Raw genomic sequence first — 26,591 nt, forward strand, 5'->3', positions numbered from 1 at the left:
GGGCCATTCCTAGCCAGGTCACAGTTTGTAAACACTTAGTGCTAGATGTTTAGATTCTTTGACCAGGTAAGCGAGCTTTCCAGGGATGTGAGCTTCAGGGATCCTGAGTACCTGTGCATGTGTCTGCGGAATGTCAGCGATGCTTCAGTGACAGCCTAAATGCTTGAAATTGTGTAAACAAAGTGCTAAGAACTTTACAATTAAACTTTTGCCTACTCACCCCATTCAGGAGGGACTTGCATTCTGGAGTTAAGGAGAGGAATTTCTCCTTGGAACAATTCGTTTGCACAATGGAGTATGTAACTTCATAGTTCCATCCAGCCACCACCTGCAACGAGTTTGGGATTATTTAAAGAAGCATTTAAACATTATTCACAGTGAGATTTAAAAAAATCATGAGGAGTTTAAAACACTGAATGGCGTATACTAAATTCTCAAATATATAAACTATTATTGCCTGACAAAAGTAAGTTTTCTTCTTTTTTTTTTGGCGGTACTGGGGATGGAATCCAGATGCATTCTACCTCCTAGCTATACCTCCAGCACTAATTTTTTTTTATTCTTTATTTTGAAACAGGGCCTCACTAAGTTGCAAAGGGCCTCACTAAGTAGCTAAGGCTGGTATGAACCGTGATCCTCCTGTCTCATCCTCCCAAATGCTGGGATTGCAAGCATGCGCCACCATGCCCAAAAGTCATTTACTGAATAAATATTTAACACTTTGAGACTCTCACAGTGTGCATGTATGCATGTGTGTGTGTGCGCGCGCACACACACACACACACACACACACACGCACACCCCATCTGAAAAAAAAAATAAATGGAGTTACCATATTTTATTAAATAAGACCTAGCAAATATTTCTTCTGCAACTCTGCAGAGAAAAAAAGTTTTATTAGATTTTGTGATCCAATATAGTTTACTATATTTACTAACTCTAACGCCCAATCACTCACAGTGTGGCCCATGCGCACCCCGTTGGCCTGCGAGCCCTGGTAGTTTGCACACACCAGCAGCCCTGAACTCGCAGCGGCCAGAGGGCTGGAGCCTGAGCTTTGCTTTTAGGAGCTTGAAAGGCTACAGTCTACACTTTGCTTCTGAGAGCCAAGCAGACAGCTCTAGGTGCAGCTCCAGGGGCCTGGGATCCTCAGGGTCCTATTGCCTCCAGATTAGTCTCCAATCGGCTCTGCCCATATAATTCCTACAGAGACCAATGTCCTTGACTCCTTTCTTCTGTCACTTAACATAGCATATGCTGTTAATGGTCCCCTGTACAAAATTTAGAATAATTGGTATGTGGCTATCTCTGATTTATTGGCAGTTTTAGGCTTCTATCCCTACCTAGCTAATACAACTGTCTGAGGCAGAATATTAAAAAACAGAGTTAAAGCCATCAAGTTCCAGATGATGCTCCAGATAAAATCCCAGATAAAAATCTGCCAGAGCCCCTTGGACAGCCATGAACACCTAAAACATCAGCTGATCTAACCCTCTCAAGTGACTTCCTCACATCCTCAAGGCCGGGGACCCCACTTCGACCCCTCAGCATGGACGTAGCTCGAGATTGACTTTCTTCCTTCCCATTCTCTTTGGCCTGATGGGTGTCAGGAAGTTAATAGAAATAGGGGGAATGTGCCGGTATTGAAAAATTGCTTTGGTATCAATTTCCAAAATGTAAAATATAGTCATGGCCTGAGTGCTGTGCTGACACTCAGGCAGGGAGGGGGCTGCAGCTGTTACAATGCAGAGTTGCCCTTCTCTCTTTGCCCTTCATCCTAATGATTAACCTATAGTAAAAGCCTTAGAGTCAACTGAAGCCTTTAGCCCATATATAAAGGCAATCAATGCCTCTGTTTACCTCCTCTCCTCTGTAACCTGGCCTGGGTATGGAAAGGTAAACTCCATGTGCTGCTTTGAAGCACCCTAGTTGATGAGCAACCAATAGAAGCACCACCTGGCTAAGAAATAAGTTACTAGCCCATTGCCTTGGTATCACTGATAAGAAGATACCAATAGTAAGTCTACTTAAGGGCTGGGGTCCCGAAAACGGTCAGAGTTTCATTTTCGGGTTTTCCAGCATTGTGGGTCAGCATGCTGCTTTTTCCTTCTCTTCTCTATTTCCTACTGATTCTGTAATAAAAACTTGTTAAAGCTGCACTAAGCTGCCTATTAGTTTTAATTTTTCTATTCAACAAACTTCAGTTGAATAAGAAAAAAAAAACCCTACCATTTAAATCATAACATTAAATGCAGAGAATGTTACTCACCAAAGTGAATCACTCATAAGAAGCTGAAAAGACTAGATTATACCCAGTGTTTTGGTGCACACCTGCAATAACAGTACTTGGGTACTTGGAAGGCTGAAACAGGAAGATCACAAGTTGGAGACCAGCCTCAGCAACCTAGTGAGACCTTGTTTAAAAAAAAAAAAAAGGTCTGGGAGTATAGCTCAGGGGTAGAATGCCCCTGGACTCAGTAACACACACACACACACACACACACACACACACACACACACACACACACACATAATGTTTTTTATTCTGATGATATGCAAGCTATAATTTAGGAGATACATAGTCATAAAAGCCTCTTTTAGATACAATTTAATATGTGGGGGACAAGTTTATCTCATGAAATCAAGATGCTGATAAGGATTTCTTAAAATTTTGAGAGCAGAATGACTTTACCATTTCACCATTTCTGGGAAGAATATATAACAATGACTGCTTGTTCATTAAAAAAAAAAAAGTCTTCGTGCCGGGCATGGTGGCTCACGCTTGTAATCCCTGCGCTTGGGAGGCAGAGACAGGAGGATCGCACAGGTTCAAAGCCAGCCTCAGCTACTTAGTGAGACCCTGTTTCCAAATAAAAATATAAAAAACAGGTCTGGGAGTGTAGCCCGGAGGTACAAGGGCTTCCAGGAACCCCAGTACCACCAAAAAAAAAAAAAAATCTTCAAAAGAAGGAGGTGTGATGAGCAACCTTTCTTCCTTTACATATTGTACTATCTCACTCACTTCTACCAAGAGAAAACCTTTCACTTGAGTGGAATGCAGCTTCACAATCAGACATTTTCTATCCACCAATGGTTTATTTTTGGTGATGAAATGCTACCCATAAAGATCCTAGGGATTTTTAACCATATCATGTGATATGAAAAATTAAAAAAAAAAACAAACAAACCTGTCTTTGGGCTCTTTTCACTTCTCCAAGAGCAAAGAGGTGGGGATGATCGGTCTTGTTGTTAAAATATTGAATGGCGTGAGTCAGGACGGGCTCCAGGTCAGGGTTCTTGGTTGATATGGGATGCACACAGCCCAGGCAGGTGTACTGCGCCGTCACCACAGGGCCCTCGGCTTAACGGAGAGCAGGCAAAAAGGCAGCGTTAACAAGCAAAACCAGCATCTGGTACAGTCGTAAACCAAGATCATTTAGACGCACTCGATGAACAAACTTTCCAGTTAACCCTATATGCCTTAGAAAAAACAAGAACACAAGACTGCTTATTAGTCAGAGAGAAAACAAATCCTACCGTTCATTCAGAAACATTTTATATATACAATATCATGCACAATTATTTTAAATTTACTTCATTATGTGTGCATGTTGCTGAAAACTGTTGAACCCCTACATGATAGGCAAGAGTCCTACCACTGAACTATATTCCAGCCCTTTTATTTATTTATTTATTTATTTATTTATTTATTTATTTATTTTCTGGGTCTGGGGATGGAACACAGGGCATTTGACCTCTGAGCTATATCCCCTGTCCTATTTTTTTATTCTTTACTTTGAAACAGGGTTTCACTAGTTGCAGAGGGCCTCACCAAGTAGCTGAGGCTGTCTGCGAATCGCAATCCTCTGGTCTCAGCCTCCCAAATGCTGGGATTACAAGTGTGGGCCACCATGCCTGGCTCTTTATAGTTATTTTAATAGTTATTTTAAGGGTTTTTTTTTTTTTTTTTTTTTTTTTTGCGGCACCAGGGACTGAACTCAGGGGCATTCTACCTCCAAGCTATACTCCAACCCTATTTTTTATTCTTTATTTTGAAACAGGGTCTCACTAACTTGCTGAGAGCCTCACTAAGTAGCTGAGACTGGCTTTGAACCTCTGTGATCCTTTTGTCTCAGCTTCTCAAATACTGGGATAACAAGTGTGTGCTATCAGACCTGGCTATTTTAAAGCCTTTTTTTTTTTTTTTGGTGGTACTGGGGTTGGAACCCAGGGGCTTTCTACCTCCGGGCTATACTCCCAGTCTCATTTTATATTTTATTTGGAAACAGGGTTTCACTAAGTTGCTTAGAGCCTCACTAAGTAGCTGAGGCTGGCTTCGAACCTGCGCAATCCTCCTGTCTCAGCCTCCCAAGCGCAGGGATTATTACAAGCGTGCGCCACCACGCCCAGCTGAAAGCATTTTTAATTATTAAAGTAATACATGAATTTGTCCTTTTCTATAAAACTACAATACTGTATATAAAAATACTAGCTCAGGATTTAATATATTTTATTTCATGTTGACCTGAAAAACATGTTCTTTGCTCTTAGAACACTAAAAAAAAAATCCAAAGACAGACTTGGTATTTAATTTTTTAGGTGATACAATATTGTTAAATTCCTTTGATTTTTTTTTTTTTTTTGCAATACTGGGGATGGAACCCAGAGGCATTCTACTTCTAAGCTACATCCCCAGCCCTATTTTTTATTCTTTATTTTGAAACAGGGTCTCACTGAATTGCAAAGGGCCTCACTAAGTAGCTGAGGCTGTCCCTGAACTGTGATCCTCCTGTCTCAGCCTCCCAAATGCTGGGATTACAAGCGTGTGTCACCATGCCCAGCTCCTCTGATTTTTATATTTTGGGTTTCGACACCTAAAATAAACAATTGGGAGGAAAAAGTTGCACATCTGGTAGTGAGGCGCTCTTTTGTTTTTTCATGCGATAGCACTGAAAGCAAAGGGCTTTCTCTTTGGTCAAAGCGAGTGAAATAGTGCGTTATGTACGGGGCAAAGGTAGCCAGTCACACCCCTTCTTTTGAAATTTGTTTGCACCTGCTGTCATATGACAGGTGCTGAGCTGGGCTATGTGGAGACACTGAGGTGTTAGTAACAGTCACTTTTATTAAGGGCAGAGGAGGCAGAAATACAGATGAATCCTTTCATTGTGATTCAGTAAAAGTGAGGGCAGGGATGACTCTGAGAAAAATAAATTAAAAAATTACTGAGCCAAGATGGATGAAGGTGACCTGAGGTGTTACCTGAGCTGTGAGGGCCTGAGGAGAAGAGAGGGATGGCTCCTGAGAAAGCAGGATGGATTGAGGTGCAGCACTGTGGGACGTGGCACAGGCCCATTTTACCAGAGCTTTATGGATAGTCAGCAGAGAGGTTGCGGTGCTCTGGGCTGGGGGTTACCAACTATATCCAGAAGTCACTAGCTCTATTTGAAGGGTCATGGACTTCCTGGAGGATCTGATGAATTCCCTGGCTTCTCCCCAGGAAAGTGCATGTACTCAGCATTCTCCATAAAAGTTCAGGGTATCATAGACCCTCCGAAGTGAATGAAGAATGGTTCTCTGTAAGAATGGGGAACAAGGGAAGAGTTTCTGATAAAGAATGTAAAATATTTGAAAATAATTTGTAATAAGTTATCAAATAATGCTTATAAAAGAGAGCCCTAGCTGGGCGTGGTGGTGCATGCTTGTAATCCCTGCGCTTGGGAGGCTGAGACAGGAGGATCGTGCAGGTTCAAAGCCAGCCGCGCGCACTGGCTTAGGAGACCCTGTTTCCAAATAAAAATGTAAAAATAGGTCTGGGAGTGTTGCCCGGAGGTAGAAGGGCTTCCAGGAACCCCAGTATCACCAAAAAAAAAAAAAAAAAAAAAAAAAAAGCCCTAACATGCTGTTCAGTTGAGGCAAACGCCAGAGAAAGGGGGACGGAATGGTAGAATGAGGGATGCACCTGGCTGGGCATCTGCTTCTGAGTCCCTGGCTTTCTCACCTATGGGGGTGTAGATCCAAACAGACAGGAGGCCTAGGGTGTTAGACAAAGCTCGCTGGAAAGCTGCTCAACACAACTCTCCTCCCAGCCTTTTCTCAGATTTTTCTCCATAAATGTGCATCAGAAAAATCTTTTCTGGATAAATATACATAGCTTTTGCCCTCCTCTCTTTGGAGAAGGTATGTTGAATTGGAGTAATGAACAAAGCTAAAAAAAATAAAATCTGGAGGGGAATTCATAGGAAAGGTGGGAGAATCACTGATGGTTACTGAAAATAATGATGAATACAGGTCAAAGGGGAGATGGAGATAAACCAGAGATGACTTGCTTTGTCTCAGGCCAGCTTTTGTTAGGTGACTGAGTGGGGAATAAGAAGGGAAGACAGACTTTTGATGTGAGAAGAGCAAAAAAAGATGTTCACTCAGTTTATCTAGGTGACTGATTTTCTACCCGACGGTTAACATTTATACAGCTGTTTTAAAAAAATTAAAATAAACTAACTCATGTTTTGTAAGAAAGGATATACCTTTCAATAAAATTATTTAATCAAATCTTTCAAAAAATTAAAATGACTTGTGGATTTGTTTTTGTATCTTCTGTTCTGCTTCATTGGTCTATGTGTCTGTTTTTGTGCCAATACCATGTTGTTTTTATTACTATAGCTCGGTAGTATAATTAGAAGTCAGGAATTGTGATACCTCCTGCCTGGTTCTTACTACTGAGAATTGCTTTGGCTATTCTGAGTCTTTTATTTCTCCATATAAAATTTATGATAAAATTTTCTTGGTCTATGAAGAATGATATTGGTATTTTTATAGGGGTTGCATTGACTCTGTAGATCACTTTTGGTAGAATGGCCATTTTGATAATATTTATTTTGCTTATCCAAGAGCATGGGAAGTCTTTCCAGGTTCTAAGATTTTCAAATTCTTTTTTTTTAAATGTTTTATAGTTTTCATTGTAGAGGTCTTTTACCCCTTGGTTAGATTTATTCCTAGGTATTTTTTTGTTTTTGAGGTTATCATGAGTGAAATTGTTTTCTATATTTCTTTTTTAGTGGATTTATGATTGGCATATAGAAAAGCTAATTATTTTTGTAGATTGATTTTGTATCTTGCGACTTTGATCAATTTGTTAATCAGCTCTAGAAGTCTTTTGGTTGAGTTTTCTTTTCTTTTCTTTTCTTTTCTTTTTTTTTTTTTTTTTTTTTTGTTAGCCCCAATTAGAATGGCAACTGGCAAGAATAAAAACAGCAACATATACTGGTGAGGATGCGAGAACATAGGAACTCTTATACACTGTTGATGGGATTGCAAATTAGTGCAGCTGATATGGAGATCAGTGTGGAGATCCCTGAGAAAACTAGGAATGGATCCACCATATGATCCAGCTATATAATTCCTGGGTATTTTTTAATTGAAATCAGAATATTATAATGATGCATGCATGTCCATGTTTATAACAGCACAATTTACAATAGCCAAATCAGGGAGCTGCCCTAGGTGTCCATCGACAGATGAATGGATTACAAATATGGGATATACACACAATGAAATTCTGCTCAGCAATAAAGAACAAAATTACATAATTTTCGGGAAAATAAATGGACCTAAAGAACATTATGTTAAGTGAGATTAGCTAGTCACAGAAAGTGAACAGTCATATATTTTCTCTCATATGTGGAAGCTAGAGAGCAATTGGGATATACGAGGGACTTCAGATAAAGGAGGAGAAACCACAGCGGCGTGGTGGAGGGGGTCTAGGAAAGGGGGTGGAAGTATCGGGGAAGGGGAGGGAGTGTAGGGGAAGCTGTAGTACAGGAAAGCTTACCAAGTACTGTATGCCTGCATGTCCCTATCATTCTGAACTACATTATGATGTGAGACAATACACCACTAGAAGCATATTAAATTTTTTAAATATTAAAATAGCCAGGTATACACCAGGAATCTCAGTACTTGAGGCTGAGCCAGGAGGAATGCAGGTTTAAGCACTGACATAGCAACTTAGTAAGGTCTTCAGTAACTTAGCTAGAATCTATTTCAAAATAAAAAAAATAAAAAGAGTTGGGAATGTAGCTCAGAGGCAGAATGCCCCTGGGTTCAATTCCAGTACCACAAATAAAAATAAAATAAATAAATATTTTTATTTACTTGTGATTTGTTTTCTGCTCTGGACTGCTTTCTGTGAAGGCAACCTCTTGTGAGAACTGGAACTCAAAGGATATAACCTTTGTAGGTTCCATATGAATGAATAAGACCAGTATACAGGACACCTGCCACTGTGGTGGTATACAACAGAGGCTGCGAAGAAACTGTTCCAGATCCCTCATGTACTAAAACTCAGTCTTGCAGGAGGTCAATCCCAGGGTGGACTTTGTTCTTCAAAGCACCTAGACATCCTTGTCCCCTGCTCTTTTGCACTTCTGCTACATTTGCAAAGAGCTAACTATGGTTGTAAAGTTGCTCCATAATTATATTCTAAAATATTTTCATTTACTGAAAGTCTACTATGACTAAATATCTGTTGGATCTTGGGCAAGTTACTTAACTGTTCTAGACCTCAGTTTCTTCATCTAAAAAGGGGGATATCAATACATAACTCATAGAGTTGTTGTGAGGATTAAATAATTGGATACATATAAACTGCCTAGTTCCATGGTTGGCACAAAAATGCTCAACAGATGTTAACTATCATTTTATTCAGGTCATTATTATTATTATTATTATTATTAGTAGTAGTAGTAGTAGTAGTTAGTAGTAGTAGTAATAATACTAGGGATTCCACCCAAGAGGGTTCTACCACTGAGATATACCCCAGCCCTATTTCCTTTTATTTTGAAGCAGGATCTTGCTAAGTTACCACACACTGGCCTCCAACCTGCAATCCTCCTGTCTCTGCTTCCCAAGTAGTGTGATTACAGTGGTGCACCACCACTCCTGGCTCAGGTTATTAATGCATCATGAGTGAGAGGCATTGTGCCATCAAGTATCCCATCTCATTCTCTCACACCAACCTTGTGAGGTGGAACCACTATTACATTCCTCTCTACAGAAGGAAGGAGGTGAAGAAGGTGGAAAGGGGCCGTGAGGGCCACAGGCCAGGGCTGACTCAGGCCTGTGCCTACCTCAGTCTAGGATGCCACCCACAACAGAAGGCAGGCTGTGTCTCCTCAGCCTTTGTCCTGGCGCACACCCGGTACAACGTGGTGCACGAGGAAGAGTGTGGAAATAGTTCTGAGGTGACAAGGACAGAAACCTGGCCCCCTCGCAGGACTCTGCAGTTCTACCCACATCCCAGCACTCCCTCACAGAGCAAATGGCACTATTAATGGCGCCCTCTGGAAGGGGGACAAGCCTGGTCATGTGTCTGATACCTAGGAATGGTGGATCTCCCTCCCCACCTTCAAGGCAGTCCACCTTGTGTATCATACCTGGGGTGATCTGGCAGGTCTGGGTAGCCACGGAGAATTTCGTGCTCCCCCTCTTCCCCACGGTTGCTGTGCATTCTCCTGTGGCCTAAAAGAAAAGACGGAGACCATTTACCCTTATCTGTTCAGTGGAGAAGTCCACCTAGAACTGTGGCTAACTATGGCTATGAAGAACAAAAACTTGCAAAGATAATTTCATAACAGAGTTTGAAGACACAAGAGCCTAGCAATTATTTTTTTATGGACCATGCTATTCACAATGTATCAGAGCTGTATAAATGGTAAGGGTTTCAGGCCCACATGTTTAGAGCCCCAGAGATACTTCTTTTGCACCAAAATGCACACACCGCTCAGAACCAGCCTGCTAACCTCTGCGCTCACCCCACCTCTCAGTTTGCGTGGGTTACTACAATTCACATCAATTTCAGCTTCACCTGCTAGAAGAGCAAGGACCCCGGCATCAGTGTCGTCAGCTCCAGCTCTGCAGATTCTAGCTGTTACCTCGTCCAGTCCCTTTGCCGCTCTGAGTCAATTTACTCAGTTAGCCCGTGCTCCCCACACTGCAAATGGCACTGTTGCTGACATTTCTGGGACAGATTTTACCTCATTTTCACAGGATTGTTATGAAGATAATGTGCAAACACACCAAAGGTTCCCAATGGAGGCCCAGCACACCATAGGCACTAATAGCCGTCAGCTGTCCACTTGTCCTTTAAGTGTGTTTGTCTTGTTCTGTCTTGTCGTTCTTCACTCACAGAGACACTATTGTGTTGGGTGGAGGCCCCTCTCTTCATCCCCACAGCCCTGAGGCAGGCAGTACTGGGCACAGCAGCTGGTTACCCCCACCTGCCAGACGAGCTCACTGAGGGTGGAACCAGCACCACCACCCTGCTCTCCTGACATAGACTCCGAGGCCTGTTCATAACTGCAGGTGACTGTCTTGTTCAAAACACACAGAGAATATCATTATTTTTTTATTATCATATTGGTAATTGAACCCAGGGGCCTTCTACCTCTGAGCTATGCCTCCAGCAATATTTTATTTTTTATTTTGAAATAGAATCTCACTGAATAAAATTCTATGATGTGTGTATACCACAGTTTTGTGATCAATTCAACTGTCATTTGCAGGAAAATGGATGGAGCTTGAAAGAATATTATGTTAAGTGAGATTAGCCAGTCTCCAAAAGGAAAAAGTTGTATTTTTTTTTTTTTTTGCATATGTGGAAGCTAGATAGAAATAGGGAAATGAAGACAAAAAGGTAGAAAATCCACTGGAGTGATGGAGAGGTTTTAGAAGAGGAAGGAGGAGGGATAGAGATATAATGGAGATAACAGTTTATATAGTGCTCTGTGTGTATATAAAATTATCACTCTCAATGATATGTACAGGGAAGGAGAGGAAGAAGGTGGGATCTGGAGGGAAACAACAAAGTTCTGTGCATGTACATGACCATCACTCTAATCCTCAGTATGATGAATAATTACAATGCACCGATTTTTAAAATGTATATAAATATATATATGAAACAAGGTCTCACTAAGTTTCTGAAGCTGGCCTCGAACTTGCAATCTCTGTCTCAGCCTACCAAGTACTGGGATTATACATATGAATCACCAGGCCCAGCTCCAATATTCTGACATAAAAGAAGGGAATTCATGAACTACAAAAAGAGGCTTGTTTCTCAACAGGTGCTAACTGTAACCTTCTTTAACCAAGCAACATAACCAGCCCTGATATGCCTGGCATGTGTTTGGCATTTGGTTAACAAAGCCATTGTTGACAAGATCCTTAGCCTAACTTATTTAATTTTATCCTCCAACAGCTTGATGAGGTCTACATTTTCTCCCTTTCATTAGGGAGAACACCAGTTCACAGAGGTCAAGCAGTCGTCCTGCCTTCACCCAGCTAGGTGGAGATAAAGTGAAGATTCATACTGAGGACTGCATAATTGAAACACCACCTTCTCATCTCATCGGACCTTGAGCTCAGCCCAAATGTTGATATGTTGTCTCCCTGGGGTCTCACTCACATGTACTGGTTGGTCACTAGGATCCCTTCCCATGGGAGGGCATTTTTATTTAACTTCTATATGATTTGTCTATCTACACAAGATATTATGCCTCTGACTTTTCTACACATTTGAAGGGTTATAAGCCTCCCTCATAAATGATCTCAACATTATTAATAATCCCTGCACAAGTTAAAAAAAACAAAACTGATAAATGGAAGAAGAAAATGTGGTACAGACAAACAATGGAATGTTGTTCAGCCATTAAAAAAAAAGGATGTAGTCATCACTTGTGACAACATGAATGGCTGGATAGATCTGGAAATCATATGTGAAGTGATGTAAAGCAGGCACAGACAGACAAGCACCACATGCACTCACTCACATGGAATCTCAAAAGGTTGATCTCATGGAACTTGAGACTAGAATGGTGGTTAACAGAGTCTGGGGAGAGGAACAGAGAGGCAGGGACAGGATGGGTCAATAGCTGGGTATTAAATCATAGTTAGATACGAAGCAAGAAGTTCTGGCTTGCTATTGCACAGCAGGGTGACAGTAGATAACTGTATACTATGTATTTCAAAAAGCTAGAACAGAATTTGAATGTTGTCACTATCAACAAATGGCAAATGCTTGAAGAGATAGAGATGTTTACCCTGATTTAAATTTTATACAATGCGTGCATGTATTACTTCAAATAGTACCCCATAAACATGTACATGTTTTTGTTTGTTTTTATGTATCAGGTTTTTCAAAAAAAATTTTTATATATATATATTTTTTGCGGTATTGGGAATGGAACTCAGGGGCATTCTACCTCTGAGCTACACCCCCAGCCCCCTATTTTTTATTCTTTATTTTAAAGAGTCTCACTGAGCTGCAAAGGGCCTCACTAAGTAGCTGAGGCTGTCCACAAACTGCGATCCTCCTGTCTCAGCCTCCCAAATGCTGGAATTGCAATCATACACTACCACGCCCACTGTATCAGTTTTTAAATTAATAAAATTTAAATTTAATCCCCCAGCAGCTGGAGCGTGGGAGCTGGGGAATCAGCAGCTACTCACAGCTTCCTCAGTGTCCTTGTAGTCACAGTCTTGCCAGGCTTTGCCACTTTGAACAGGACAGTCGCCTTCCTTGATTTGATACTTGAAGGAATAGAATGTTTCAGAGCCAACCTGAAGAAAGCAGTCAATGATATTTAGAGTTCATCTAGTGGACCCAACAACTACTAATATGAGTGGATTCTGGTGGAGTTATGAATATCAATCTTAATTTGATTTCATTTAGTGAGAGCCAACTATTCACTAAAAATCTAAATATTGCCAGACAGGATGCCTGTAAACCCACTACTTGGGAGGCTGAGATAGAAAGATCACAGGTTCAAGGCCAGCCTCAGCAACTTAGCAAGACCTCGTTTCAAAATAAAAAGTGAAAATAGATAGCTGTATACACTGAGGTTAGAATGCCCCTGGGTGCAATCCCCAGTACCACACACTCACACACACACACACACACACACACACAAGGTTACAAAGCAGTTGCCATAGTATTAACCCATTTTTGGTAATAAAAAATTTATATGTACATTTAGGTATTTAAAAAGTCTGGGTACACCTGTAATCCCAGTATTTGGGAGGCTGAGACAGGAGGATCGCGGTACACAGACAGCCTCAGCTACTTAGTGAGGCCCTCTGCAACTCAGTGAGACCCTGTCTCAAAATAAAGAATAAAAAATAGGGCAGGGGTGTAGCTCGGAGGTTGAATGTCCCTGGGTTCCATCCCCAGACCACCCCCCCAAAAAAAAAGTTTGGGGAGATTGCAGCAATCAGTTACAATGTTAGTCTCTCAGTGATGTGATTATAATTATCTTGCACTTTCTTCTTTAAACAAACATTTCTAAATTGTTTGACTTTCCCCCCTAATAAACATATATTACTTTTACAAAAAAAGAACACATATGTTTATTTTTTTAATGATAACAGTTATCTTTATATGGTAGGATTAATTATAAGCGATTATAGTATGTTTATTTGCTGTTTTATTTTCTAATTTTTCCATTATATTTAGATAATATTCACTTGCCATATAATTCACCCACTTGAAGTATACAGTTAATTTATTTATAGTTACAGCTATTGCCACAATCTATTGCCACAATCTATTATAGATTATTTTATTGCCCCCCCAAAAAAACTCTGTGCCCATTAGCAGTTATTAGCAGTTCTTCCCATTCTTCTTTGCCTCCAGACCCTTGGAAACCAATAACCTACTTTCTGTCTCTATGTACCTTCCTACTCTAGACATTCCATAGCAATGGAATCATATAACATGTGCTCCTTGTATATGGCTTAAAGAAGCCATATACACTTTGAAAGCACTTTGTATATTTTCAAAGCATAGCCTTGAGTAATGTAAGATGTTGTGGACTTTGTCAGTTCCCTTCTTTGGTGACCTAAGTTTTCTAAGATGTCATACAATAAGATTTAGAGTACAAAGGTGCTTAGATGTGTTTTCAAATGTAGAATCCTGACAGGTCAGAGTAGTGAGGGACTTCGGAGGGTATGTTGTTTCACTTTATAGTTAAGAGCATGGAGTCCCCATATAGACAGGGCATGTCCCAGACAGCCTCACAACCTCAGGGAGGCAGAGCCTGCCCCACATCCTTGGTCCCAGAGCCTGCCTGCACACAGTACTTGTATCTGGGACATAATCAAATCAATGGAGATGATCTCCAAGCTTCCTTCCACTTTGCTAATGCTGCAGGTCTAAGAAGCAGCAGGTGGTGGCAGCTGTACCCACATGGCAATGTAAATATGAAACAGGACGATGTGGACATTTTAGAACAAAACCCACACTTTCCACAATGTCAGCTGATGAAGACACCACCAATAAACCTCTGCCTGAGAGCACTAAGAAGCAGACTTCCTTATTCTACTACACTGGACCGCGAAGCCAAAAAAAAAAAAAAAAAAAAAAAAACAAAGAACAACAAAAACTACATGTACTGGGAAGTAACCAGTTGCTTAACTAACTCAGAGAAATATAGTCTTTGATAGTAAAATTTAAACAAATTATTGAAAGGCTTGTATTTTGTGAATACATGCATCTAGTCAGTACATATCTCCTACATCCTGTAGGAGAAACATTGAGTGCATCAATGTAGAGACAAAAGTAAATTAAAAATACACCACAACATTGCTATTAAGCTTGATGCATTTATCCAGGAAGATTTTAAGGTCGATATTTTGTCTAATGCTGTAGAACCAGGATAATATCATTCCTGGTTAGATGATATCATTCCTCTTAGACATAACCAACAAGGAATTCCCTTTCATTTAAGGTTTAGAGGTCTCTGTGTTTCAGTCTAGGGCCAGAGAACCAGTGAATCTTCTTGCTATGGGCCAACAGAACACCAGGCTTCTCCTCTCTGCTTAGTTTTAACCTTCTCCTCCTGCCTCTGTTTCATTTAATTCTAGGCTTTGGCTTTCTCTGATAGCACAGGAAGCCAGTCTTGATTGCTCAAGGACTAGTCTACCCTGGCCTCTACCTTTAGGACAGAGTAGTGTTGGCCTTTTCTAAAAGCAGTAAGCTCCTACCTTTGATTACCAGCTCTCTGGTAGTTGTTGTTGATGGTGATGGTGGTGGGTTGGTGGGAGTGGTGTGTGTGCATGCATGTGTGTGTGACACAAAGAGATCTTCTTTCCTGAGTGATACCACAATTCCCAAGTGACTTTAAGATAGAACACAGCTTACTCACCATCTTAGTGACCTCAGTTACACGGTATAGCACAAACTGGTTGCTATTTTCATTCCTTTTGTTATACTTCTTCAAAGCAGCATCCACAGCCTTAAACACATCCTCATCATTGCAATCAATTTCCTCGGTGACGGATTCCTGAGTTAAACTTGGTAGCAGCCTAGAGCAGAGGAAAAGGATAGTAATTAGCTTCATGATTCAATAGTCTCCCTCTAGAGTCTGAAAGATGCTTTCATCAGAATCTGGTAGCAACTCTGATTCAGATTGTCGGAGTCTCCAGGCTCTTGTCTTGTCCTCTTCTTTCTTCGCTTCAACTTTTGGGGCCTTAACACTCTGATCCCTGCTGCCATGCACTGTTTGCTCTCTTCCAAAAGGACAAATGGCTCTTTGGGGTATCAAATCAGATTCCAGGCTGGAACATTACAACACTGGGGTTGTTGACCTCCTATTTGCCTTTGGGAAACACATAGGAGCACGTGGCCCATTTCCAAGTGATTGTGCAACTTTGTATAGCAAATTGGAGTTGAACTCACTGAAAGAAAGAAAAAAAAAAACTCACCAAGTAGCTCTGTTATTCCCTTGTGACTTACCCAAAGTCATTTCTGAAGGTCACTACATATGTAAATAATATAACAATGAGTACAATGTGCAGACTTTCTTTGCAGGATATCTGTCTGCACAAAAGCAAATTGCTATCGAATATATGGCATATGTAATTGGGCTCCTAGGAAGCCCAATCATAAGGGCATGAACTGGGCTCTGAGAGTTCTACCTAGGACACTGGCAGAACTGAAAATAAACTATGGGCATCTTATCTGGTCTCTGGCTAAGCTATCTTCTCTGTGCTCAACTGTATTTGTTCTATATAAGAAAATTCTCTCCAGGATGGAGGGGATAAGAAAAGGATAAGAATAGATGGGTTGACTGGAGCCCCATCCTTGTTTCTTTTTTTTCTGGTTTGGTAGATATGGGTGTCTTTCATTACCAAGCCTAAAGAATCTTTTTGATAAAGTTGGATTGTTTGGAAAGATTAAAGGTTAAAGATATTTCTCCCTCTCTCTCTCTCTCTCTCTCTCTCTCTCTCTCTCTCTCTCTCTGTGTGTGTGTGTGTGTGTGTATGTGTGTGTGTGTGTTTATGTGTAGTACTTGGAATTGAACCCAAGGGCATTCTACCTCTGAGCTACACTGCCAGCCCTATTTTTAAATTTTATTTTGAAACAGAATCTTCCTAGTTTGATGAGTCTCACTACTTGTTGAGGCTGATCTTGAACCAGTGGTCCTCTTGACTCAGCCTCTCAAGTACTAGGATTACATGCATGTGCCACCATACTCAGCTTAAAGATATTTTTTAGCCCTCAGTAGATGTTTGCTTTCAAGTATAACCAAAAGGGAAAAAGAATGTTTATGCTGAGTTCTTTGTTGTTGTTTTTGTTTGGGCTTTTATTTATTTATTTATTTATTTTTGGCTACTGGAGATTGAACTTTGGGGAACTCTACCTCTGAACTACACCCTAGCCATAGTTTTTTAAAAAATTTGAAACAGGGTCTCTCTAACTTATTGAGGACCTTGCTAAGTTGCTAAGGGTCTTGCTAAGTTGCTAAGGTTGGTTTGTTTCAACCTAAGATCTTCCTATCTCAGCCTCCCAAGTACTAGGATTGCAGGTGTGGCCTTCCAGGTGGACACCATTTCTAAGCTAGTTATTCTATCAAGAACAATAGGGGCCCCTGAAAAGTAGGGGTCAATGTGGGCTGGATGACCCATGTAATGGTATGGTGGGAACATGTTTTTGATAGAAAGTCCAAACTGGATTGCAGGCCCCTTTACTACTTAACTGCTATATGACCCTGAGCAAGACAAGGTCACACAACTTTTCATCTTGGTTTCCTCACCTGTAAAATGTGGAAAATCATAATATCCTAGTACGATTGTTTTTAGGAGTTAGATAAATAACATATGTTCAGGGCCTGGCATTGATTCTTATAAAGTGCATCTAATATTAGAAGGGAATGGTAAGAATTTCAGACTTACTAAAGTACTTTCAGATACATAGTAAGGCAGAAAGCAGATTCCAGTGTAGGGATGTGTAGGAACATCAAGGATGAAAGAGATATGGATAAGTTTTTAGGCTGAAAGGAAAGGAGTATCAGCAGAAATATAGAAGTTATTTGTGTAGCAAAGGATGCACTCAAGAGTCTGAAGAGAGTGCCTACAAATTTGTAGAAAATCTTTACCATCTATTTCTGTTAGAGAGGACTAATATCTAGAATATATAAAGAATTAAAAAGTTTAACACAAAAAGGGTACTGAAATGAATAGATACTTCTCAAAAGAACAAATACAAATTATCAACAAACATAGGAAAAAATGTTCACATCACTAGCAACTGGAAAATGCAAATAAAAAAAAATCCCCTGAGATCCCATCTAACTCCAAATAGAATGGCAAAGATAAAGAACACAAATGGTAATAAATGCTGGTGAGAATGTGTGGAAATAGGAACTCTTATATACTATTGGTAGGATTGTAAATTAGTGCAACTACCTTAGAAATAGTATGAAGGCACCTCAAACGTTTAAGAATAGAACACCCATATGACCCAGCAATACCACTCCTTGGAAACTTTCCAAAGGAATTGAAGTTAGAGTACTATAATGATATATGCGTACCCATGTTTATAGCAGCCCGATTCACAATAGCCAAATTATGGAACCAACTTAGGTGTTCATCAGTAGATGAATGGATAATAAAATTGTAATATATACACATAATAGAGCTTTACTGTGCCACAAAGAAAAACAAAATCATATCATTTGCAGGAAAATGAATGGAATTAGGGACTGACTTCAGTCAAATGAGGAGAGAAAACAGTAAAATAGTGAAAGGGGATTGAGAAAGAGAGGAGGGAAGAAAAAATGAATTGAGGAAGAGAACAATTCAGACAGAGTTACATTCATACAAGGTTTCACTATCAATTTTACTAACATATATGCTGGTGGTCAGCAGGTGAATGGGGTCGCTGAGGAAGAGTCAGCAGGCAAGATGTCTTTAAGATGAGCGGAGGGCTACAGCTCGCTTAGGCACGTAGCAAAACTCCAAGTCTCATTCTAGCTTTTATTCTTACACAGAACAATTAACAAAGCATAAGCAGTGAAGAATAAGCCAAGAAACCATCAGTTCAAACTGGAGATACCTTTAAACTTTCTGGTTACATTTCTAAGTGAATACAGCATGAGAACTTCGCATTCACATGCCTCTCAAGCAGATATTTGCTCCTATCTGTCCTTGAGGAGGTTCTGCCTCTACTAAGAACTGTTTGAAGCTCTTTCTGTCCTGACTTGATCCGTGTGCAGATCATACCAGGCCTCTCAGCAGAACATCCGCATCCTTCTGGTGTCTTGCTGGGATGTGGCTTCCATCTACACTTCCCCCTTTTTGTTTTAGCAGTAATTTTTAAAGCATAACAAAAAAGGCTAGTAGAATTTAAACACGTAGATTAAGTATGTATTTATAAGTTATGGCTCTAGGTGGACTCATTTCATTCAATCTTCCCTGTAAGTAAAAGATAAGGAAGTCTAACGCTGGATCTTACATAATGAGTTATGTTTACTCGAAAAGTCAAACTATAATTTTCTGGAACATTCTCAAGATGACTACTCAAAGTATGGAGGAGATGTAAAGAAGCCCCCAACTTCCATAAAAAATGTTGATGTACATATTGAGGGATAAAGGGACTGGGACTGGCTATAGCTCGCTCAGGCTAGTAGCCAAGTTTATTTTTACCAGCTGTGCTTTTATTCAGTTTTGACCTGCAAGGTCAGGCATAGATAGCCTCGATTAAACAAAATATTCTTTAGCCAGAGTTAAAATGTCAACCAATCTGAGAACATCCAGGAGAGAACAGGCAAGTCTGCACATACACCATATGTTGCCATCAGGAAGCGCAAAAGCTTTGCTGAGGTTTCCCCTCTATTATCTGGAGTCCCTCTGGTATTCCTAATACTTGCTAGTTTGAGCATATTAGAGAAAACAGGTTTCTTCTCTTTCTCTGCCTGGCTGATCTCACTTAACATAATGTTCTCCAGATCTTTCCATCTTCCTGCAAATGACATGATTTTGTTCTTTATAGCTGAATAGAATTCCATTGTGTGTAGTTCCCATAATTTTACAATCCATTCATCTGTTGATGGAGACCTAGATTGGTTCCATTATTTTGGCTATTACAAATTGTGCTGCTATGAACATGGGTATGCATATGTTACTGTAGTTCTCTGGTTTCAATGCCTTTGGAATTTTACCCAGGAGTTGTAGAGCCAGATCATACGGTGGATCTATTCTCAGTTGTCTAAGGAAACCTCCCAGTAATCTCCATAGTGGCTGAACAAGTTTGCACTCCCACCAACAGTGTAAAAGAGTTCCTCTTTCCCCACATCCTCACCAGCATTTGTTGTTTGATTTCTTTATGCTTGCCACTCTGACTGGGGTTAGATGGAATCTCAGTGGAGTTTTGATTTGCATCTCCCTGATGGCCAGTGATGTAGAACATCTTTTCATGTATCTATTGGCCATCTGTATCTCTTCTTTTTTGAAGTGTCTAATCAGGCCATTTCTTGATTGGATTATTTGTTTTGCTAGTGTAGAGTCTTCTGAGCTCTTTTTATATTCTGGATATTAGCCCTCTATTGGAGTGGTGGCTGGTAAAGATCTTCTCCCATTCTGTAGGCTTTCTCTTTAGGTTTGTGATGGTTTTCCTTTTGGTTGCTATTGGTTGGTTTAGGCTTGCTATGTCCTCTTGGCTCAATTTAGGTAGGTTATATGTGCTTAGAAATCTATTGATTTCTTCCATGTTTTCCAGTCTATTGGAGTATAAATATTCAAAATAGTTTCTGATAATCCTTTGAATTTCCCCACTGCCTGTGGTGTTGCTTCCTTTTTCATTTCTGATTTCAATAATTTGAGTTGATTCTTTCTTTTGGTTAGGTTGGCCAGGGGTTTCTCAATCTTATTAATCTTTTCAAAGAAGCAGCTTTTTGTTTTGTTGATTCTCTTAATTGTTTTTGTTTTTGTTGTTGTTCTCTATTCCATTTATTTCTGCTCTAATTTTAATAATTTCCTGCCTTCTTCTGCCTTTCAGATTAGACTGTTGCAGTCTTTCTAGATACTTGAGATGTCATTAGGTTGTTTACTTGGTGACTCTCTGTTCTTCTTATGTGTGTGTCCAATGCTATAAACTTTCCTCTTAACACCGCCTTCAAAGTGTCCCATAGATTTTGATAAGTTGTGTCTCTACTGTCATTTAATTTTAGAAATTTTTTATTTCTCCCCTTATTTCTGATCTTACTTAGTCATCATTCAATAGTGTGTTATTCAATCTCCATGCATTTAAAGTTTCTTTTGGTCTTCCTGTTGTTGATTTCTACTCTCATTCCATTGTGGTCTGAAAAGATACAGGGAATTATATTACATCTTTTGAATTTGCTGGTGCTTTCTTTGTGCCCCAGGATGTGATCTATTTTTAGAAGGTTCCATGGGCTGCTGAGAAGAATGTGTATTCTGCTGTTCCTGGTTGAAATATTCTGTATGTGTCTATTAGTTCCATTTGGTTTATAGTTTTCTTTAGTTCTGAAGTCTTTACTCATCTTTGCCTTGAAGATTGATCTAGAGGCATGAGAGGTATGTGGAAGTCTCCTAATATTGTATTTGGGTCTATTTGAAATCTGATGTTCTGGAGGACTTGTTTTACAAATGTGGCTGCACCCACATTTGGGGCATAAACATTTATTATCATTATATTGTCTTGGTGGATTGTTCCTTTTAATAAAAGGAAATGCCCTGCTTTGTCTTTTCTTATGTGTTTTAGCTTAAACTCTGTTTTGTTGGATATTAGCATTGCTATCCCTGCCTGTTTGGGTCTCCATTAGCATGATATATCTTTTTCCATCCTTTTGCTTTCAGTCTGTGAATATCTTTGCTGTAAGGTGAGTTCCTTGCAAACATCATATATTTGGGTTATGTTTTTTTGTTCACATTGCCAGCCTATGTCTTTTGATTGGTGAGTTAAGTCCTTTGATGTTCAGAGTTATTATTGAAATATGATTTTTTTTCTTGTCATTTGTGTTCTATCTTCTGTTTGGTATAATGTTATTTCTTCTTTACTTAGATGGCCCACTGATCAATTTCATCTCTTCTGTGGTTCTGAAATTTGTTTCTTTTTTCTTCTTTACTTTTTTCTTTAAGTATTTTCTCTAGTGTTGGCTTTGTATTCAATAATTTTTTGAGAAACACTTGTTTCTCTGTCAATTTTGAATAATAACTTTGTTGGATATAAAAATTTTGGTTGAAAGTTGTTTTCTTCCAGGGTCTGGATCACATCATACCAGTCTCTTCTGGCATTCATGACTTGAGTTGTATAATCTTGGGTGATTTTTATTGTTTTTCCCCTATATATCACCCAGTATTTTGTTCTCACTGTTTTTAAGATTTTTTCCTTGGCCTCTATGTTAGTTATTTTGATTATTACATGGCATAGGGAAGTCCTCCTTTGATCTTGTTTTAATGGTGATCTCTGTGTCTCCTAAATGTGTAAGCCTAATCTCTTTCCATGTTTGTGAAATTCTCTGAGATTATTTTTCTGATGAGATTTTGAATACCCTTTTGAATACCCTTTGTCTGTAACCTCTATCCCTTCTTCAATGCCTTTTATCTGTAAATTAGGACGTTTCATGTTGTCCCATAGTTGTTGGATATTTAGGATTTGTTGCTGTAATGACTTCTGTATACTGCTGACTGTGCTTTCAGTTTTGAATTATCTGTCTTCTAAAAGTGATATTCTGTTTTTTATTTTATCTAATCTTTAGAATTTCTTTCTATTGCTGTCTTCGTTTTATTTATTGATTCTTTCATTTCATTCAAGACCTATTTCTGATTCTTTTTTAGTGTCTCCATTTTCTCTTTCATTTTCTGTACACTTGCTTTGAGGCCTTCATTATATTGAGGATCCGGATTTGGAATTCTTCTTGCATTTCTTGTAGGTCAGTATTCATGATTTCCATTATTTATTCATTGTTCCTTGTTCTCATATATTCAGGATTCTCAGGATTTTTTTCCTGATGTTTTGGCATCTTGTCTTTTGTGGATATTATATCTGATCCAATCTTAGTAGTAGGAATTTAGAGGCATCAGCAGGTAAGCAGAGGAGTCTCTGTTCTCCACAGCTAAAGTTGGGCTTGTCTCACTTCTCCCATTTGCCATGATTGGGAGATCTGTAGTGATCCCAGAGATCCTAATAGTTGGGTTTGGTGTTAAGCGTAGGTCTCACCCCACACTTTCAACTGATGAGAGCCTGAGTCTCTCTGAGCCTCTTCTATGTCTAACCCACCTCTCTGGGTTGTAATGCAAAGTCTCAGATTTAGGGAATTTATCTGGGCTGTGGGAGACTCTGGGGGTGCCGGGATGGGTGATTTCCCACAGAACCGCGACTTCACTTATGGTGTTATTGAGAGCCACTCTGAATCTCTGGAGAGTGTGGTACTCTCAGCCGCCATTACTCCTTCAGTGGGTTAAACCACAAAACCTCAGATCCAGGGAGTATCACAGCTGCATGAGTTTCTGGAGGGGGAGGGGTACAGTGATGGGAGTTCTCCTATAGGGACCACAGTTTTACTTACTATTTTGGGGCACACTGGTCTGGATCTCTGGTGGGCGTGGTGAGCTCAGCTGCCACTGGTAAGATGGCACTGCTGCCGCATCCTTGGCCACGAGGGGTGCGAGTTTCTTTTCTGGTGTTGAGCTCTGCTCTGGATCCCTGGAGGGCTGGTGAGCTCAGGTGCTGAAAGTTGTAGCTGGTATTTGTGCAAGAACTGATGACGTATAACCCGTGGATCTGCAGCTGCTCAGTTCAGGTCCTTGTTTTCCTTTTCGTTTCTAGAGTCTGGAGCTGTGAAGAAAGATGGTACTGGCATGGCGCCTGCTGCAGCAAGGCAAGTAGATTTTTTTTCTATTCTCTAGTCAGTCTTCTAATCTTCTTATTCTCTGTTTCTTGTATTTATCATTTTTATTCCTCTACTGAGGAATAGTATTTTCTGGCTTTGCAGAATGCTGTTTTTGAGGCAATGGAGATGAGGTGTCAGCAGGACTCGTAAATGCTGCTTCTCTCAGTCACCATCTTCCTGGAAGTCCCTTTTACTTTTTGAAACAGGGTCTCAGAGTTGCAAAGAGCTTCCCTAAGTAGCTGAGGCTGTCTAAGAACCCTGATCCTCTGGTCTCTGTCTCCTGAATTCTGGGATTACAAGTGTGTGCCACAATGTCCAGCTTCCCTTTTTGTTTTACAAACATTTTCTTTAAAGTTCTGATTTGGCGTTCTATGATAGCATGACCTGTGCTATTACTAGGAATCCCTGTAATATGTTTGATATTATACAAAGAAAAAAAAAAGCTTGACTTTTTTTTGAAAGATAAAGAGCCATTACCCATTTTTATTGTAGAAGGCTTTCTCATAACTGCAAAAGCTTCTAATAAATGAATAATGACAGCATCAGTACACTCTGAAGGCATGGGAGTAGCCCAGGACTTATGGGAATATGTATCTACTGAATGATGGACATATTTTAACTTTTCAAAAGGAGCATACTGCATAACATCCATTTACCACAATGCATTAGTTGATCTCTGGGATTGGTACCCATAGGGAGTGCTATATAGAGAATGACATTGCAAATAGGACAAGTTCTCACAATAGTTTTTGCTTCTGTCCAAGTAATGCCATGAACTGATTTTAAAGTGTTTGCATTAATATGGTATAATTGATGTTCTCTCTGAGCCTCAAGAAACAATCCAACCAAAGTGTCTATAGTCTCATTACCTTTTGCCAGTGGACCAACCAAAGAAATATGTGACCTAATTTGAGTAATATACAAATGATTTTTTATGGGTGAAAATTTATAATTGCAAAAACAGTGATTTTAAAGATTATCATCTAGAATGGTAGCAGTTTTGATATTTTGTACAACAAAAGCAGTATATTGAGAATCAGTTACAATGTTTATAGATATGTCAGAAATATCAGGAGCAAAATAACAGCATATAATTCTGCTTTCAGTACTGAAGGGAGATTAGATTGCACAACCTCGGGTATTTTTAAATTAGTATAACCAGCCATTCCTGATTTGTTAGCATTGGTACAGAAAGTTTTTGCTTTTTTTTAAAAGTTGTTAAAGATTTTGTTTTTTGTAAGATCCATGTTGTTTTTTTTTTTAGGATTGAAATATTTTAGATGTTGGATAATGATTGTGAATCTTTCCTAAAAAAATAACTAAGAGCATTTTACCAATCTTCAGATAATTGCCAATGATCTTTTACTTGCTTAGTTGTAAAGGGAACAACTATATCTTGAGTATCCTGTCCAATGAGTTGTCTTAATCTCAAATGACCTTTGACAATCAGGTGACATTTTTTGTAAGTATGTCTCTAACCTTTCTGTAATTTTATGAGAAAGAAGTATCCATTGTATAATATTCTCAGATTGAATTAAAAGCCCTATTGGAGCTAGGCATGGTGTCGCACACTTGTAATCCCCACGCTGGCTTAAGAGACCCCGTTTCCAAATAAAAAGTATAAAATACGTCTGGGAGTATAGCCCAGAGGTAGAAGGGTTTCCATGAACCCCAGTATCACACACACACACACACACACACACACACACACACACACACACACAGCCCTATTGGAGAATGAAGAGTAGGATGAATGAGCAAAAGGATATTGCCTGAGGGATCTATGCAATCTAATTGTGCTTCTTGTATTCTTTTCTCTATCAAGTTTAGTTCTTCCTCAGCAGCTGGGGTTAATTGTTTAGAGCTATTCAATTGTGAGGCCCTTTCCAAAATTTGAAACAGATATGTGAGAATGCCTAAAGAAGGATGCAGCCAATTAATATCACCTAAGAGTTTCTGAAAATCATTCAGTTTTTAAACAATGTCTTCTTATTTGAACCTTTTGACCTAAATATTTCCAGAGGGCATTCCACTGAACTTTTTCTGGTGCTATTTGGAGACCATATGTAACTACCTGGTTTTCTTTCTTTCTTTCTTTCTTTCTTTCTTTCTTTCTTTCTTTCTTTCTTTCTTTCTTTCTTTCTTTCTTTCTTTTTTACCAGTCTGGGGATGGAACCCAGGGGCATTCTACCTCCGAGCTACACCCCCTGCCCCTATTTTTTATTATTTATTTTTGAAACCGGGTCTCACTGAGTTGCAGAGGGCCTCACTAAGTAGCTGAGGCTATCTGTGAGCCGTGAACCTTCAGTCTCAGCCTCCCAAATACTGGAATTACAACTGTGCGCCACCGCACCCAGCTCCTGGTTACATTTCTAAGTAACTAAATACAGCATGAGAACTTTGCCTTTCACATGAGTCTCAGGCAGATATTTGCTCTTATTGATCCTTGAGGAGATTCTGCCACTACTAAGAACTGTCTGAAGCTCTTTCTGTCCTGACTTGATCCATATGCAGATCATACCAGGCCTCTCAGCAGAACATCCGCATCCTTCTGGGGTTATGCTGGGATGTGGCTTCCATCTACACTAGTTGAATACAGAAGTAGCAGCTGAACGAGTCTTAAAGAGCAATGTGAACAGGGTAGTGAGTATCCTTCAACAGGGGACCTGTTGGGCCAGTACCGAGAATCAGACCTTCCTGTTGTCCACCCTTGGCACCACTAGAAATTCTAAGACTGAGACAAAACTTTGTGTGATAGCAGGGCAGAAGGATTCGAAGGACTAGGATTAAATTTCAGTTAGCCCAGTAGGATGACAATCTCAAGTACAATTTAGTTTGTTTTGAAAGTTAAGTGATATTTATTGTGCACCTGAATTTATGGTCAGAATTCATGCCTTCAACTTTTTTTTCAATTTATAGACAGGGCTTTATTTGCTTCATAACTGAATTTAGAAATTATTTTCCAAAAGAAAATTTAGATGACTAGAAATAACCACTAGGAGACAATAAAAGCTAGTCTCTTTTATAACAACTCTTTAATTAATGACACATTGTTAGTATATTTAGCTGTGGCACAAGCAGTAATATATACTCTAGAATTAGAGAAGTCCAAGAATGAAAAGAATTCTGAGGATCCAAATTTGTCTTAAGCGATGAGACACTGGCAGTGGCCAGTGACAAAATTAAGTTCTGATTTGCAGCAGTGAGATCTTCCTTCCTTTTCCATTTGTCTGCCTATTCTTGTGCCATCTCCTTCACCGTCCACATTTTGCCCTCTTCTGAGTAAGAAATTGAGGTTAAAATAACTGCCCTTTTCATTTATTTCAATCACATATTACTTGTGCTTCTAACTCAGAGCATTATTTTTTATCTACATCAAGAACTCAGATTCTATTTCAGAAATGT

At 39.6% G+C, this 26,591-nt stretch overlaps 1 protein-coding gene across 1 annotated transcript in view; it reads right to left on the reverse strand.

The window, feature by feature from the left end:
• KNG1 (kininogen 1) overlaps positions 1–15,392 on the reverse strand; it is a gene marked incomplete at both ends in the record, with an annotated part of 30,518 nt that extends 15,126 nt beyond the window's left edge. Inside the window, 5 exons of the mRNA XM_080696731.1 lie at positions 221–328; positions 3,189–3,361; positions 9,432–9,516; positions 12,505–12,615; positions 15,198–15,392. Of these exons, the coding sequence (XP_080552857.1) occupies positions 221–328; positions 3,189–3,361; positions 9,432–9,516; positions 12,505–12,615; positions 15,198–15,392 (672 nt within the window). The remainder of the gene's footprint in view (positions 1–220; positions 329–3,188; positions 3,362–9,431; positions 9,517–12,504; positions 12,616–15,197) is intronic.
• Between the last annotated feature and the right edge of the window lie 11,199 nt (positions 15,393–26,591).

The sequence above is a fragment of the Muscardinus avellanarius genome (assembly GCF_963383645.1).
Source record: "Muscardinus avellanarius genome assembly, chromosome: 5".
NCBI lineage: Eukaryota > Metazoa > Chordata > Mammalia > Rodentia > Gliridae > Muscardinus > Muscardinus avellanarius.